Source organism: Microtus oregoni, unplaced genomic scaffold, assembly GCF_018167655.1.
Source record: "Microtus oregoni isolate MIOR12 unplaced genomic scaffold, Mior012 000004F_ref0000308, whole genome shotgun sequence".
NCBI classification, from domain to species: Eukaryota; Metazoa; Chordata; class Mammalia; order Rodentia; family Cricetidae; genus Microtus; species Microtus oregoni.
In genome coordinates, this window is record NW_024543063.1 from 48092857 (window position 1) to 48111185 (window position 18329).

Genomic DNA, 18329 nt, shown 5'->3' on the forward strand with positions numbered 1-18329 from the left:
ATTGTCTTTTCAATGAATGAGATAACTGACAATTCTATCTGGAGTGTTATTAGTATAGTAACATGTCTGTAGCTCTCAACTAATGGGAGTTTTGCATGTTAAATAGCTTTTAATTGGTTTGAATAATGAGGCTTAAATATAGCACAGTTCTAGTATCCTTTTTGTTACAGGCTTTAAGCTGCTAAGAGGTTTGGACTGTCAGAAGCTGTAGTTGACAAAATTGTCAGACTTGGGGAGGGTATCAGCATTCCCTCACAACCTTACACTGAAGTCTGGTGCATAGATGCAGGGTTGTCCTACTGAAAAGAATCAAGTATTATTACCAAACCTTAATGTGGAAGTTTTTGAGGTAGTTGAGTTGCTTTTGAATTTGTAAAATTTATGCAAATAGATGTTTTGCCTGCATGTATGTCTGTACACCCTTTATGTGTCTGGTGCCAATATAGACCAGAAAGAGGGTGTCAGATCTGGAACTGAAGTTACAGACGACTATAAGCTGCCATGTGAGTGCTGGGAATTTAACGCAGGTCCTCTGGAAAAGCAGCCAGTGTTCTTAACTGCTGAGCCATCTTTCTACCCCTAGTAGTTGAGGGTTCTTGAATAATTGAACAACCAATGATGAGGTTAAAATCTCATTTAGAAATTTTTCTTTATTTGACAATTTAAAATATTTTAAATTAGCATACAGGGTATTATATATCACTATGACATTCTTCTTCTGAAGAAGTAAAAAGAAAAATGAAAGTTGGGCTAGCAAGATGGTTCACTGGGTAAGGGTGCTTACTCTGAAGCTTTAGTTCAGTTCCCAGGATCCACATGGTAGGAGAGAACTGACTTTTGCAAGTTGTCCTTGGACTTCCATACAAGTGACTTGAGGTGCTCACACACACACTCACACAATAAATAAACCCAAGTTTGATTCCCTCCACAGTGCAAATGTCCTGCCATGTGATGGGCACCTCCTGCATTCTCATCTCAGGGACTCTCTCCTCTTTTTTATAGCAGTATTTCAGATTTCTGTCCTTTCTGTCCTTTCTGTGCTTAACTGGGGAGAATGGGGAGTAGAGCAGAGGCACTTTTTGTAAGTTACCTCATCTGAACTTGTCTTCACTATCTTAAAAAATATTTATTTTGTGTGTGTGTGTGTGTGTGTGTGTGTGTGTGTGTGTGAATGTGTGAGTACAGGTATCTGCAGAATCCAGAAGAGGGGGTCGAATCCCTGGAGTTGCAGGAGGTTGTGAGCCATGCAATGTGGGCACTGGGAATTGAACTCTGAGAGTCCTTTTCAAGAGCAGTTACATGTTCTTTATTTCTTAGCCATCTTTCCAGCCCCCTGAGGCTGGTCTTCTGTGGTTGTTTTTTGTTAGTTAGTTAGTTTGTTTGACACAGGGTTTCTCTGTATCCCTGAGAGTCCTGGAACTTGATCTGTAGACCAGGCTGGCCTTGATCTCACAGAGATCCACCTGCCACTGCCTCCTAAGTGCTGGGGTCAAAGGCGTGTGGTGTCCCTGCCCAGCACGGTTGGTCTTATTCTTGATAATTGTATCTTTGCCTCTTTAGCCCTGGGTTTGCAGTCATGTGCCACTGTGCCTGGCTTTTTATTCTCACTATTCTAGCCAGGCCAATATTCAGCACTTCTGTATTAATACTTACTTTCTTCTTGCTGTGACGAAAAAACTGGCGCTAGGGAAGGGTTGACTTTCACTCAGAGTTTGAGGGAACATGGTCCATCGTGGCAGGGAGAGCGTGATGCCTGAAACTGAGAGATGGCTGGTCACATGGTGTTTGCCGTCAGGAAGGGAGAGGTGAATGCTGATCTCATCTGACTTTCTCATTTTGTTCTTTTTATTCATTTTGGGGCCACAGCACATAGTAGCATGTCACTCACATTCAGGGTGGATTTTAGGTGAGTTGCAGAAACATTCTCACAGGTGTGTCTCTAGGTGAGCCTAAATCCTGTTAAGCTGACAGTGAAGATTAGCCAGCACAAAGACTGGTAGACAAGAACTGGTTGGGCTAAAATTGAACTTAGTCCCATCTCCCGTAATGTTTGTGTTGGGTGTATGGGACTTACAGCCCTTGAGTCAGGTGGGGGAGAGTGCCTTGTACACTGGTCTTAGCTCTTTTTTTCCTTCTCTGACCTCATAAAATAGCTACAGCAAAGTTCACCTGGGAGTCCCACCTGCCCAAGGACCAGGGAACTTCCTGAGATTCTGAGAGTTGGAGTTCTTGGAAAATAACAATAAAGCCTCACGGGAAAGTATGGTGACCTTTGGGTTTTGTTTGTATAAGCCCTTCAAACACGTGTCTCGGCCACACAGCTGCAAAGTGTCTAAATTTGGTCCTGGCCAAATTCCATCTTGGTCAGTATTTATCATTTTTAATAAAAGCTTGCTTAAAATTAGCCAAAATGGTGGAACTGTTTTGTTTTGTATTCTGGTGAATGTCAGGAATAACAACAGCTTATTTTTATGCATTGGCAGTCTACAAGTACATTCTCCAAACCTGTGTACTGAAATTAGGGACTTGTAACTCTTAATAATATTTAAGACTGCCTGTACCTGCTACTGGTATTATCAGTTTGTCATCTAGTCTTATTTGTCCGGTTGTATGTGTGGATGGCTTTTAGATTGCTTCTTGAAGATTGCTAAACACTTTATTTTTTTATTTATTTAGTTTTTGTTTTTCGAGACAGGGTTTCTCCGTAGCTTTGGAGCCTGTCCTGGAGCTCGCTCTGTAGACCAGGCTGGTCTCGAACTCACAGAGATCCGCCTGCCTCTGCCTCCCGAGTGCTGGGATTAAAGGCGTGTGCCACCATCGCCCGGCTGCTAAACACTTTAATCACTTGTACTTGATTGTGTAAATTGGGCTTCCATCTAAAATATTCCTTGGAGAAAATGCTATGCTGTGAAACACATTCAAAGAACTCTACCTTGTGTCCAGTCAGTAGACATGTCCAGGTGTTTCCTCTTTTTGATGTCAGCTGCACAGTTCTGAAAATGTATTTTAAAATTTGTAATATAAAAATGCCCAAAGCCTAAAAGCATGCTCAGTGAGTTTTCCCTAAGTTCATACATCTGTGAAACTGCCATCCAAGTTCTGGTAGCCCTCTAGGTGTGTTTCTTCCTAACCAGTATCCCTCCCCCAAAGTGACCACTGTGGTGACTTCTAGCTTTTGCATAATATACTTTGTTGAAAGCATTCCTTTTGCACACTTATGTGTAAATCTTACAGTTATTATGGACTGACTTAGAGATGCCCCCTACAGGCTTAGGACACTTATCTGCCAACTGCTGACACTGTTTTGGGAGGCTGTGAATCTTTTAGGAGGTCGAGCCTAAGCTGACAAAAATAGGTCACTTGCAGTGGGCCTTTTGAAAATTATCCGAACCCCTGGTTCCAGTCCTACTCCCTGATCTGTGGAACAGAGCACTACAGTGTGAATCTGCATCACTTGTCCCTGCTACCCTGCCTTCCTTCTTCTGAAGGACTAGAAAGCCTCTGGAGCAGCCAAAAGAAGTCTCTCCTCCCTGATGTTGTTTCTGTTGTATGTTTTGGCCACACTAATACCAAAATAGTTAATATGGTGATTTTTGACGAACCAAAAATTAGAACCTTAACAATCAATCAAGTAGTTTCGGAGTATTCACCAGAGAAGATTGCTGGATCATGGATTTAATCCAATAGAAAGCCTTTGTTAGCTGGACTGCAACTATACTAAGTGCTCGGGATCCCAGTGTAACCCTGAGCCTTTTTCGCAGTGAATATTTTTAAAAACCATGTCCTGGGTTGACATACTTCAGTTAGCAAGAACAACTAGCCAGGCCCAGGTGGTGGTGGTGGTGCCCGCCTTTAATTCCAGCAGAGACAGGTGGATCTCTGTGAGTTCGAGGCCAGCCTGGTCTACAGAGCTAGTTCTGGGACAGCTAGGACTATTATACAGAGAAACCCTGTCTCGAAAAACAAAATAAACAAAACAAAACAAAATAAAAAAGAACAGCTAGCCAGAAGTGGAGCTACAGACTCTAAAAAGCAAGGTTAGGACATTTAGGCTTGCCCAAAGTCATGGACTTGGATGGGTTAGGCCTTTGTTTTAGTTTTGGCAGGTAGTGCTGTCTGTGTGCTGTTTTACAGCTTGAATGGCACTTCCACCATGGAGTCGGTTTTGCTAAGGTCTGGGGCCCTTTAGAAAATAAGCTTTTACATGTGAGGCATGGTGTCCTGTACTAATCTCAGTGATGGGGAGGCAGAGGCAGGCAGATCTCTGTTTGAGACCAGCCTGGTGTCTACATTGGGATGTCCAGGACACCGAGGGCTCTATAGAGAACTGAACCTGGGTCCTCTGCAAGAGCAGCAAGTGCACTTAACCACTGAATCCCTTTAAAACTTTTCTTTTGTTGTTTTTTCAAGACACCTCTAAAACATTTTAATGGGACTTTTTCATTGTGAATTACCAGCCATGCACTTACCATTTCCTGTTTTCTAGTACCAAAGTTCAGAAAGGAATGGTCCTGCTTCATGGCCAGGCTTATGCAGCCTCCCTTTTATTCAGAGACTCCATTTCAAACAGTACTTACCATGCATGTTAAGTGCAACATGGTTTTAATCATGTTTTATTTCTTTTTTAAAAGTTTGTTGTTTATTTTTGAGGTTGCATTTTAATTACAACATTTCTCTCTTCAAATCCTCTCATACATTCCTCCTTGCTCTCCTTCAAATTCATGGCCTCTTTTTTCATCAGTTGTTATTGCAGGCATATATGTATTTGTATATTCATATATAATCCTAAAAACAACCTGTCGAGTCTATATAATTTTGCTCATACATATGTATGTATATTTGTATGTATGTATGCATGCATATCTTCAGGGCTGACCATTTGGCACTGGACTACCGATTGGGTGCTCTTCCTGGTGGGAATTGCCTCCTCCCCTCCCAGTTTGACTGAATTGTAAATGCCGTCCTCACAGGGATCCGCTTGCCTCTGCCTTCTGAGTGCTGGGGTTAAGGGTGCCTACCAACGAGGCTTTTTATTTTGATACAGGATCTGACAAAGCTGTCCCAGCTGGCTTGAATTTGGGATACCCTCCTCAACCTCTTGTGATGGTAGGATTATTGGCCTGTACCACCAGGCCTGGCAGATCTTACTGTGAACGCCTGTTTGTTGGGATGTGCCGAAAGAGGAACTATCTTCCGTAGTTTAGACATAGAGCAAACTGGGATGCAGTTCCCTCTGCAGTGATTTCATTTTGTCTCCAGACGAAACAGGTGAACAGCACTCTTAACTCCTGCATTAAGATAGCTTAGGTGCTGGGCTCTCCAGGGTGGGCACCTTTGCAGAGACAAAGATAGGAGCTACTCTGATCCTCAGGGAGCTGGCGAGTGACCATGCCTGGCAGGTGATTTTGAGAGGTTTTGTATTTTTCTTGAATTAATCTTTGAAACATTGACACTGCTGAGGTGGTTGGTTGTGTTAAATGTATGACTGTGTCAGATAATGTAAATGTATGCTGAGTATTGACGTCAGGGACTATGAGTGCTAGTTTAGAAAATACAGTTTTGGAATAGGTAATACTTCAGTTTCAAAAGGCATGGAGTTTACCGTGTGCAGCAACCAGAGTCGCTTTCGCATTTCCAGGTATTTGCTTTTTGTTTACTTGTTTTGAGACAGGGCCTCTGTTCAGCCCTGGATGGCCTGGAACTCACTGTGTAGGCCAGGCTGGACTGGAATTCAGAGATCTGCCTCCTGCCTCCCAAGTGCTGGGATGAAAAGCGTGCGTCATCATTCTTGGCAAGTGCCAAGTTTTAAAAAAATTGTTTATTAATTGTGTGTGTGCATGCTGCCCCAAAGCATGTGTGGAGGGAAGTCAGAGGACACCTTTTGGAAGTTGGTTCTCTTCATAGGTTCCAGGGATCGAAATCAGTCTGTCAGGCTTTTTCCTACTGAGCCATCTTCCCCAGTGCCTAGTGTTTGTAGTTATCCTATGTAATAGTAATAGCTGTCAAGATAAGTACTCTCATTATTGTATTTTACAAGTATGGACCCAAAGACATCTCAGTCTTAGTAACATATAATTATAGAATGTGTTTTCCCTACCCTACCTACTTACTTATTTTTTTTTACTTGAAAATAGTTTTTTTTTTAAATTATTTATTTATAATGTATACAGTATTCTGGCTGCATGTTTTGCCTGAACACCAGAAAAGGGCATTAGATCTCATAGTAGATGGCTGTGAGCCACCATGTGGTTGCTGGGGATTGAACTCAGAACCTCAGGAAGAGCAGTCAGTGCTCTTTACCTCTTGAGTCATCCCTCCAGCTCCTTGAAAATAGTTTTAAACTTAGAAGTTGCAAGCATCACCATTCAGGAAGCAGAGACAGGAGAATTCATGCATGCACACACATACACAAGAAAAAAGTTTTTTAAAAAAGGAGAAAGAAAGGGAATGGGTAAAGGACATAGCTCAGTTGGGAGAGAGTGCTTGCCTAGCATGCATGAGGCTTGCCTGGGTTCAATGCCTAGCACCTTAGGCCCACGCCTGCAATCCCAGGAAACAGGGAGAGCTGGCTTTTAAGGTTATCCTGGGCTATATATTGAGTTCCAGGTCATCCAAACTACATGGATCCCATCTGAAAAAAGGAGTCAGAGATGAAGGAGGAGGAAGATGAAGAAGAAAGAAAAATGTAAAAAAATGGAATAAAGTATTCCAGAAATCCTGTAGTTTTCATTGTTGTTCTTTTTGTTGCGGTTTTAATGTTAACAAAGGAAATCAATTATTGCCCACTCCATGCATTTTGGGCCAGAATATTGTAGAAAATGGTTCTGTATTCTTCCTGATGCAACCACACAGGTGGCACACAGTTTGTCCCATTAAATAGAGACGGGAAAGGAAGAATGGGGATGGAAAGAAAAACTTCAGTTTGCATTTCAGAGAGAACTGTATTTAGCAAATGCCATTTTATTCTAGCACCCTGGTGGGGAAGAGGTTCTGCTGGAACAAGCTGGTGCTGATGCAACAGAAAGCTTTGAAGATGTTGGCCACTCCCCTGATGCCAGGGAAATGCTAAAGCAGTACTACATTGGTGATGTCCATCCGGTAAGAACTGTCATATAACTTAGTCACTTGTGCAGAGAAAACTCCTGGACAGCCACTAACGGGTTGGGAGAATGACTTACTCAGAGTAGATGTTTATTCCGCCTTGCTCGCATACCTGATTTGCTGCAGAATCATCAAGCTCTCCTTTGTATCAGAAAAGCCAAGGGAAGTGGTTTTTGTCTTTTATTTACTGACTTATGTAATTAATGACATCTGTTCCTAAAATAGTAGTTTGGTTATTCTTGCAAGTCTCTGCTAAAGGTATTATCTATGGGCTTGTAAGTCCTTTGTGCTTGGCATTCTGGTAGTGGATCCTGATATGCTAAAGGGTGGCTCTGGGCCCCTTCTTCAGACCCTGAAGTCTCTGAAAGATAGGAACTAACAGAACACATTGCTAGAGTTCATTTAGATCCATCTTCAACATTGTTCTTTCTCTTTTTTAAACAGAGTGACCTTAAACCTAAAGGTGATAAAAAGGTAAGAAGTTATTACTTTGTCTTGTGTGCTTCATGTATTTCTTCCTTTCTTCTTTCTTCTTCTTCTTCTTCTTCTTTTTTTTTTTTGGTTTTTCGAGACAGGGTTTCTCTGTAGCTTTGGAGCCTGTCCTGGAACTAGCTCTTGTAGACCAGGCTGGTCTCGAACTCGCAGAGATCCGCCTGCCTCTGCCTCCCAAGTGCTGGGATTAAAGGCGTGCGCCACCACCGCCCGGCCGATATTTTGTTTTTTGAGACAGGGTTTCTTTGTGTAGCTTTGGCTGTCTTGGAACTAGCTCTAGTAGACCAGGCTGGCCTCAAACTCACAGAGATCCACCTGCCTCTGGAGTGCTGGGATTAAAGGTGTGCATCACAACTATCTGACTTTTAAAAATAATTTTAATAAGAGAAGTAAAAATGGGCAGTAGAGAAGGCTCAGTGGATAAGAGCACTTGTTGCTTTTCCAGATGACCCAGGTTCGATTCCCAGCACCTACACGATATAGTTCATAATTGTCTATAACTCCAGTTCCAGGGGACTTCTTCTGGCTTCTGCTGGCATTGTATGCACATGGTGCACAAATGATTCATGTAGGCTGAACACCCAGACTCATAAAATAAAAATAAAGGCTAAAAAAATAAAAAAGAGAGAGCCTGAATATGGTGGCACATGCTTTTAATCCCAGCACTTGGGAGGCCTAGGCAGGTGAATCTCTGTGAGTTCAAATTACTTTTATCTAAGCCAAAATTCTATTTTTAAGGAATTTGGACTTTACATATGCCAGGACAAAAGGATAGTTAAGTCTTAAAAAGAAGGAAGCATTTTAACATTTTGGTTTTAAGCCTAGACCTTAATGCTGAGCCATCTCCTCTGCCTAGTAGGAAGCATTTTGTTAATGCTTTGTATGCATTTTTATTGAGACTCCAAAGCGTGTTTATTGTGGTTTTGGAAGAAATTAGGTTATGGGTTCAGTTTGGGAAAAATCTTATTCTTACTTCTATAAAACAGATGATAATGCTCTGATTAAATTTTTTTCCTGCACAGTATCTTCTTTATGTGTCAAACAGAGGCCTTTATTTCTGTTCCTGTTTCCCCAAATTAATTTTTTTAATGCTGTATGCTCAGATTGTCCCATGCCCTTCCCAGTTTGCTCACTGATGCAGCCAAAACAAAAGATTCAGCATTTGAGTGTTTGAAAACCTTAATGTGCTTCATCTTGTACCAAGAAGGAAGCTTGAAAGCCTTTTCTACTTCCCACAAGCAGGGTGGTGCCATTGCCTTTGTTCTCTTACAGTTTTCTGTGTCTTCTCCTTTAGAAGATTTTTCACTGCCCTCTGACCTCAAGGGAGAGCAGTCTAGGTGGTTCGTAGCTCATTGTGCACACAGCAAAGACTCCTTCTTCCTCCTTCTAGAATCTCATTCTTCATTGAGCCAGGAAATAATAAACAGGTTTGGCACAGCAATTCAAACTGGCCTTGGCACAAGAATTCTTTCAATTCAAGAGATTGCTTGCTTGGCAGTGTCTGCCTTCTGTTGCCCTGAAATCCAGGTTTTTTTTTATATAAATCCACGCTCTGTCCTGCTTCCCTACTACTCTGGAGTGTTAGATTACGAAAGGCAGATGACATGGCTCTTTAACATTGTAAGCACTGGGTTGTCTTTGTCTTTCCCACCTCACACCTGCCTCATTCTCAACTCCTCTTGTGATATTCAGGTAAGAGTTGAGCTAATCATGGTCTTAATTGAACATGTTGAAGAAATGCCACTCTGAGTCTATTTCAGTCAAAGGATACTGTGATGTTTACAGGGGAAACCTTCAATTTAGAAATCCTCACTCATTTCCTCACAGCAATCATGAAGCACTCCTTATGTTAAAACAGTAGAAACATACTTTTGTAGTTACCATGTCTAGAGATCTATCAGTTATTTCTTGTTGCTGGTTTTCTTCCTTGGTAATACAGGAGGCAGGAGTATGTGGGAAATGGACAGCAGTGAGATTCTGTTCCCTGCATCAACCTAAATTGGGATCCCCTGGAATGAAAAAGAAAAGAAAAGTCAAGTGCTCATTTCCTGGGCTTTCACTCTCCTTGTTCGGAATCTCTGGAGTCCAGCTGGATTTGTGTTTTGAATAGCCTAGGTGATAGGAAGGAGGCCAAGCACACGTCAGAAGAGATTGATTAGCTGACATAAACCTGATGCTCTCCTCCTCCAGCCGGAAGTATAGAAAAAAGCCTCCTCAGCTCACCAAGTGGGTATGATCATTTAGAACTACAGCTGTAGTGTAGCCTCTTCCTAGGTTAGGGAGGGACCGAAAGCTGGGCTCTCAAGCTTGTTTTTCTCCAGCTCCTTGTCCCTGAGGACATGTCTCCATTAGGATGATTCTGACTGTTGTTTGTTTCAGTCAGGCTGGCTGTTACCCTTCAGGCAGATTAGGCAAAGAAAGCCTTTTGGAAAAATTTCAAGACTACCTACCAGGTTTTCATGGAATTATATTCCAGACTGATTTCATTTCCAGGAAGAAGTCCTTGATCCCTCAGGTTGGTTTCTATGCTTGATGTTAAGCCAGAGGCTGAGAAATGACGTGGTTTCTCAGAGACTGAGGTAGATACTTCTGTCCTAGGATATAGGCATCTCTTTCCTTCACTTTTTTATCTCTGGCTAAACATTCACTGTCACGAAGTGGGAAGAAAGCTCATTTTATTAATTAGTTTCCTTTCTTGTGGTTCAGGGTTTCTGACTCTGTAAACAGAGTTGTCAGTTTTATAGGGTAGAGTTTTAGTTTTAGTAGTGGAAGAGAAAGAGATGGGCCTGTGCTGGCAGTGCTCCTAAGGTCTCCTAGGCAAGAAGCTTGTTTCTTCTCCTGCTGGTCAAAATGCCTTGGCTCACAAAACTGTGCTGGAGTAGTGATTTTAGAATTTAAGTTCATCTGAATCTTCATTCTATAAACAACGAAGCCGAGTTAGCTCTGAGCTGGAAGATACTATATAATTCCAGTTATGAGTAGATTTATAAAAAGTTTACTTGGGATTGGAGAAATGGCACTTAAGACCACTAGCTGTTCTTTTAGAGGACTGGGGTTCAGTTTCCAGAGCCTACATGGCAGCTCACAACTGTCTGCTAATTCCAGTTTGAGGGGATCCAATGTTCTCTTCCAGTTTCCTGGGCATTGGCCCATGTCATGTACACACACACACACACACACACAGACACACATATACAGGCACACACTCATACACATAAAATAAACAGAAAAACCTTTTAAAAAGTTTACTTGGTGTGCTGGATAGTTTTATGTCAGCTTGACACAAGCTAAAATCATCTGAAAGGAGAGAACCTCAATTAGGGAAATAGCTCCATTGGATGTAGGACATTTTGCTAATTAAAGTTTGATGGGCTCAGCCCATTGTGGTGCCATCTCTGGGCTAGTGGCCCAGCAAGTCATGTGGAGTAAGCCAGTAAACAGCACCCTCCATGGCCTCTACATCAGCTCCTGCCTTTAGGTTCCTGCCCTGTGTGAGTTCCTGCCCTCCCCTGCTTTTGATTATAAACTGTTATATGGAACTACAGACGAAATAAGCCCTTTTCTCTTCAAATTGCTTTTGGTCATGGTGTTTCATTACCACAGTAGTAACCCAACCAAAACACTTGAACATAAAATATTTTCTTTTACCCTACAACTCCCATCTTTAGTATTATTGTTCATAAAAGTATATTTGAAAAACAGTATATATATGTGTGTGTGTGTGTGTGTGTGTGTGTGTGTATTAATTTTATGAGGAATTAAACCTGTTAATACCTTGTGCTTTGGGACGGAGTTTCATTTTAAATTTTGTGTGTTGTGTTTGTGTATGTTTTGTGGATGTGTGCACACAAGTGCACGAACATACGTTTATATACTTGTGGAGGACAGAGGTCAATATTGGGTGTCCTCCTATATTGCTCACCACTTATTTATGTTTGAAACAGAGTCTTTCATTAAACTCAGAGCTCATTGATTGGCTGCAGTAGCTGGCCAATGAGCTTTGGGGATCTGCTTGACTCCATTTCCCCAGCTCTAAGGTTATAAGCACATGTCAGCTTGTCTGGCTTTTACATGGCCTCTGGGAATCCAAACTTAGGTCCTCTTGGAGCAGGCAGTTTACTGACTAAGCCACACCCTTAGCCTAGGAATCAGTTTTATTTGAGCAGTCAGTTTGTTTTGTTTTGTATTTGAGACAGGGTCTTGTGTAGCCCAGACTGGCCTTGGACCCTTAATCTTCCTGCCGCTGCCTCCCAAGTGCTGTATTACAGGAGTGCCACCATGCTCAGCCAAGCAGTTGATTTTTATTGTTAATAACATTGGGCTAAAATAATAGCATACTCAGATTTTGTTTTGCAAGTATATTCCTTGGAAAATAAAGAAGCATCATATTGCTTATGTGGTAGTCCTTCCGCTGGACTACTTACATTAGAATGATCTAATGTAAGTGAAATCTTAGTTTCCATATAAAAGGCAGAGAGCACTAACATCTGGGCATAGACTTACTCAGCCAGATGTGCCTGAAGACCAAAAGAATAAACTAAATTTGTCTGTAGCCTGTAGGACTTTCATTTAAGTCTAAATCAGATTCAGCAGAGTTTTGGTATGGAGATAAGGATTATAGGAAGTGTGTGAGAAGGCAAGAAAGTTATTATATTTTTTTCTTTTTAGTTTTATAAAATTGAGAAGGAATTGAACAACAGAAACCAAACTAAACAAAACTAGGACTTGGCTGTTAATAGCTGTGCCTTATGTATCTCTCTTATTATTTTTGACTAAAAGGGGGGCCACAGCTTAGCATTTACTTTGGTGTCTGTCCTGAAGAAAATGGATGCTTTCTCTTTTCATTTCTCCAGGATGTTAGGCAATTTTTTTTTCTTTTTCTTTTTTTTCCCCCCCTGGGAATGGATTGCTCTTAAAACGGATATTTAAAGGTATTTAGTTAAAAAGACATGACACATTATATTATTTCTTGTTTGTTAGGAATGATTACTATCTCAGCATATTATAGGCTTAGTGCTATACTCTTTCTCTTTACTATGATGTAGTCCATGACTTACTGTAGCTAGCACATATTCAAAATATTGGTTGTAAACAGTACAAAAGGTTTGACATGTAGAGACTCCACCTGTGTGTTCTCAGGATGGAAGTATGTATTTATCTGTGTGACAGTGTTTCTAGTTCGCTCATGTACAAACACACTGTTGAGTACTAATTGCAACCAACTTTATAACAACTTGATCATTGCAAAAAGGAGCCATGAACCTATTACCAGCCATATTCCATTACCTCCCAACCCCTCTTGCCAAACCTAAAGCAACTGCTGATCTCCTTCTCTTTCAATTCATTGTCCATATAAATGGACTTATATAATAGATGGTCTTTTGTGTCTGCCCCTTTTCACTTAGACTAGCATAATGTTTTGAAGGTTCATCCATGTTGTCACATACATCAGTAAGTAATTACTTTTTTATCCCCAAGATTTTATTTATTTATCTTTATGTGTTTGGGTGTTTTGTTTGCATGCATGTCAGTGCACCATATGCATGCCTGGTGCTTGTGAGGCCAGAAGAGGGCATGAGATTCCCATGGAACTGCAGTTACAAACAGTTGTGAGCCACTATGTGAGTACTGGGACTTGAACCCAGGTCCTTTGGAAGAGCAGCCAGTGCTCTTAACTGCTGAATCATCTATCCAGCCTCCAAAAATCTAAATTTTAAGATTATTTGGATCAAGTACTGCATACTTGTAATCTGAGCACTTAGGAATCCAAAGCAAGAAGAAGGGTCTTGAGTTTAAGGCTAGCCTGGATTATACAGAGCGAATCTGTCTTTTTTTTTTTTTTTTTTTTTTTTAAGATTTGTTTAGTATTTTCTTTCCTTTAACTACTCTTCCCCTTTTAATTGTTAAATAATCCTAGGTTGGAGAAATGGCTCAGTAGTTAGGAGCATTGCTTGCTCTTGCAGAGGACCCAGGTTCTAGTCCCAAGAACCATATGGAGGTTTTCAAATGTTTTTAATGCCAGTTCCAGGGTGTCCAACACCCTGCTCCTGGTGCACATATATATGTGCAGGCTAACACTTATACACATAACATTAAATAAGTCCCAAGAGGAAAAAAAAGTTAAATAATCCCCCAAATACTTACTTAGTTTCAGTTTCAAAGAGTAAGCAGGTCATCTCTGTAAGCCGTGAGGTGGTAGTCTACAGGGCTGAGAGCATTTGGCAGCTCATCATTTTGCAGAAGAGATCTGAGGACTTTAAAAAATGTTTTCAGAAACTGTGATCTTAGTTGTGCTGTGCTAAGTCCAGTTAAATAGCTTGTCATTGTGACCCAAAATATAAGTCCATTTCAATAGAGGGTTTTGTTTTTTTTTTGTTTTGTTTTTCTGCTTTATTTTTGCTTTATTTTTCAAGACTGGGTTTCTCGGTGTAGCCCTGGCTGTTTTGGAACTCGATTTATAGACCAGGCTGACCTTGAACTTACAGAGATCTGCCTGTCTCTGCCACCTGAGTGCTGGGATTAAAGGTGTTCATCACCACTGCCTGACTTAAATAAACTTTTATCATTGATATTTTTACATATAAAAAGCTTAGGTCATTTCTATGTTCTCTTTAGATTTCTGTGTTCTCTTAGATTATTCACTAAGAAATACCAATGTCTTATTAGAAATAAACGATTCCAAGTCTACCCATTATCTAGAAACTATAGGAATCACATTCGTGAAGGAAATTCTGTTACTGTTTATAGTTTATCTGGATATCCAAGGAGACTTATGTGCATTGTACTAATGATCTCTTTCTGTTATTTTTGAACATGTGACTTCTTCAGGATCCTTCAAAAAGCAGTACATGCAAAAGGTTAGTATCTCTCTGATGGACTTCCTTACACTCTACATAATGTCTCTCAAGAGGTTCTTTTTACGTATGTGTGTTTGGAGCTGGAGAGATGGCTCAGCAGTGAATAACACTAGCTGTTTTTCTAGAGAATCTGGGTTTGAGTCCCTACACCTACATGGTGGCTCACAACCATCTCTAACTCCAGCTCTGGGGGTGTGGGGTGGAGGTGGGATCTGATGCCCTCTTCTGGTCTGGTTTATGGGGCATTAGGCATGAACATTATAGACAGATATATAGGCAAAATACCTGTATGCATAAAATTTTAAAAAAGAAAAACCAAAGCAAAGATCTGTGCAGATACAAGCAGCAGTAATTTCTTTTGGGGAGGGAGGGGTATTATTTTTTAAAAAGGATATGAAGTTGGGAGGGACACAAAGTGGAAGCCCGAGGGCAGTGCTTCTCCTCCTCTCTGATGCTGTGACCCTTTAGTACAGTTCCTCTTGCTGTGGTGACCCCCAAACATACAATTGGGTTTTTTTGCTACTTCATAACTGTAATTTTGCTACTGTTGTGAATCATAATGTAAATATCTGTGTTTTCTCATAGTCTTAAGTGAGCCCTGTGAGAGCTGCTGACCTTGAGAGTTGAGGGGGTAGTAGTGGATGGGTATCACCAAAATATATCATGAGTGTGTGAAAGTTTCAAAGAGTCAGTGTTGCTTTTAAAAGAATTATTATCCAAAATGCATAAAAAATCCTGCAAATAAAGTTTTAAAAATATCTCAATAGAATATGCAAAAGATTTGCATTTAAATACTTTACACAAATACAAGTGTAGCTGGAGGTTTCTCTCTCACCTGCCAGTTCCCAAAAAAGACTCAGAGGCTTAATATTAATTACAAACTATTTGGCCTATTAGCTCAGGCTTATTAGTGAGCTCTTACAACTTAAATCAACTATTCTATATTTTATGACGCTTATGGTTTGTTACCCTATATTTTGCTTCTCTAGTGGCTGCTGGCATCTCCCAGACTGCCTTCTTTCTCCCTGTATCTGTTTGGATTCATAGGCCAAAGCACCTTCTTTATTAACCAGTGGTAAAATATATTCACAGCATACAGAGGGATATCCCATATCATACAAGCAAGTGGGTAAAGGTTTAATGTCATATCATTAAAATGATAGGTCTGGCCAGGTGGTGGTGGCACATGCCTTTAATCCCAGCACTCAAAAGGCAGAGGCAGGCAGATCTCGGTGAGAGTTCGAGACCAGCCTGATCTACATTAAGTGAATTCCAGGACAGCCAGAGCTGTTACACAGAGAAATCCTGTCTTGAAAAACAAACAAAACCAAACCAAAACAAAAACAAATTATAGGTCTCACCTATATGTAACCTAATATTTCACACCTAATATGTAGACAGATGTTCCTACATATAAGAAGACTTGCTTATTAGGAAGTAAGTTAGTTACCAAGACTCTTATCCTCTTCTGGGAGCATTCACTTTGAGAACATTTTGGCAGTATCTAGTAAATAACTTTTGACCTAACGATTGCATTTCTATTGGACCTGCAATAGAAACATGTCACAAGTCAAAGCGTAGTATGCCTGCCTTGTAGTCCCAGCTGCTAGGACGATTGTTTGACCCAGGAGTTTTGAGACCAATCTTGGCAACATAGTAAGGCTATCATCCAAGAGAAAAGTACAAGGAAACAGAGACACAAATGTTTATAGCTAGGGCTAGAGAGATGGCTCGGTGGTAAGGAGCATTGTCTGCTCTTGGGGAGGACCCAGGTTTGGTTCCCGCATCCTCATGGCAGCTCCCTGCTAGCTATGTAACTCTAGCTCTAGGGGATCTGACACCTTCTGACTTTAGAGTGCCAGGAACTCATGTGGTGCACATGCATACATTCAGACAAAACACCCATACACATAAACTAAATAAATGGTAAAAAATTAAAAAAAATGTTAGATATGAACTAAAACTTGAGAGGAGAGGCAGGTGAATGTCTGTCAGTTCAAGATCATCCTGGTCTACTAGTGAGCTTCAGGCTAGTCAAGGCTGTATAGTCAGATCCTGTCTCAGAAAAAAAAGGATGTTTATAGCAACATTTAAATAATGTCTTGCATAGACATTAAACATTGGAAAAACTTTAAATTTTTTTTAGTAATAAAAATGAACTCTAGTATAGTCATGATAAAACATTACTGAGCAATAAAAATTAACAAATCACATTTTTTTTTTGCAATAACTTGGATAAGTCTCCAGAAAAAAATAAACCTGTCTCTGGCACAAAATTATTGCTGGTGCTCTGTCTCTGAGCACAGTGGAAATACAGTTCTTGTTTGTCTTCACGCTTCAGCGGTAGCAGAAGTGGTGTGAGACTTGGTGGCAACCATTCTCTCTTGTTCTGCAGTCTTCTCTTCAGTGTTTTCTTGGGGTGGAGGGTCCTATGTTTGGACTCTAGTCTTCCGTGGTTGCTCTTCAGGAAGCCTCAGTGACTTCAAAGTTCCCATGTTCCATAGTTCTGCTGTGCATGCTGTCTTGACTTGAAGCAAAACTGCCTGCCTGCCTGCCTGCCTGCCTGCCTGCCTGTCATCTCATCTGTTGGTAGTAACTTACCTCTGTAGTCTTGTGTGTACCGGGCTGGATCTGTCTAGGCAAGGAGAATAATTCTTTTTTTGGGGGGGGGGGATTAAAGGCGTGCACCACCATTGCCCAGGGAGATCTGATGCCCTCTTCTGACCATGAACACACATGGTGCAGCTACAGTTATTCAGGCATAACACCCATAGATACAATGTATTTAAAATAAAACAAATAAAACTAGACATTGAAAGCATGGGCTCCTATTACCAGCTTCTTACTTGGGGTGCAAAGATTTGTTACTTCTAAACTTATAATAAAGTAGGTAATAAAATATTATTATATTAGGGTCTGACTCCTAGCACCATACACATAAAAATTAATTATTGCAGTATAATAATTTGTAAAAAAAAGTCACAAAGACAAATTCTAATATCTATAACCCTGTAACCCAGAAATAATCAGTATGTCTCATAGAAACACTTAGAAAGAAACACACACACACATACAGCTTTTTTGGAATGCCAGAATGATTGTGAACTGTTTTGTTTTAATATTGTGTGTCTCTGCATGCATGTGTGTGGACAGAAGACCTCCTTGTCCTGGAGCTCACTAGTTCGGCTACACTGGGCGTCCCAGGGATCTGCCCATCTTTATCTCCCCAGCACTGAAATTTCAAGCATAGCTACTGTTCCCTGGAGTTTTACTTGAGTTTTAGGGATCACACTCTCAAGTCCTTAACTTACTATCTCCTAGTCCTCAAACTCTTGATTTTCCTGCCTTAGCATTCAAATGCTGGGATTGTGTGTGTGTGTGTGGTGTCTGTGTATCTGTTTCTTTTTTGTTCTGTTTGTTTTACTGTATCTTGATACGTAACTGGGGTTGGGCTGGCATTTACAGTGTAGCCCAGGCTAGCCTGTAATTTACAGCAATTCTCCTGCCTCAGCTTCCAGAGTGCTGGGTTTGCAGGTATGTACCACTATGTCCAGCTTGTGTATCTGTTTTGATAGCATACTATGTGATGGAGGAGGGTCATCTGTCTATGTATTACTCTCATTGGTTAATAAAGAAACTGCCTTGGCTTTTTGATAGGGCAGGATTTAGATAGGTGGAGTAGACAGAACAGGATGCTGGGAGAAAGAAAGCGTAGTCGGTCAGACGCCATAGCTCTCCTCTCCGAGATGGACGCAGGTTAAGAATCTTCCCGGTAAGCCACCACTTCGTGGTGCCATATACATTAATAGAAATGGGTTAATCAAGATGTGAGGGTTAGCCAATAAGAGGCTGGAACTAATGGGCCAAGCAATGTTTAAA

At 40.9% G+C, this 18329-nt stretch overlaps 1 protein-coding gene across 1 annotated transcript in view; it reads left to right on the forward strand.

The window, feature by feature from the left end:
• Positions 1–18329, forward strand: part of LOC121446974 (cytochrome b5 type B) — a 37460-nt gene that overhangs the window by 14328 nt on the left and 4803 nt on the right. The window contains exons 2-4 of the mRNA XM_041649916.1: positions 6970–7098; positions 7546–7575; positions 14422–14450. Of these exons, the coding sequence (XP_041505850.1) occupies positions 6970–7098; positions 7546–7575; positions 14422–14450 (188 nt within the window). The remainder of the gene's footprint in view (positions 1–6969; positions 7099–7545; positions 7576–14421; positions 14451–18329) is intronic.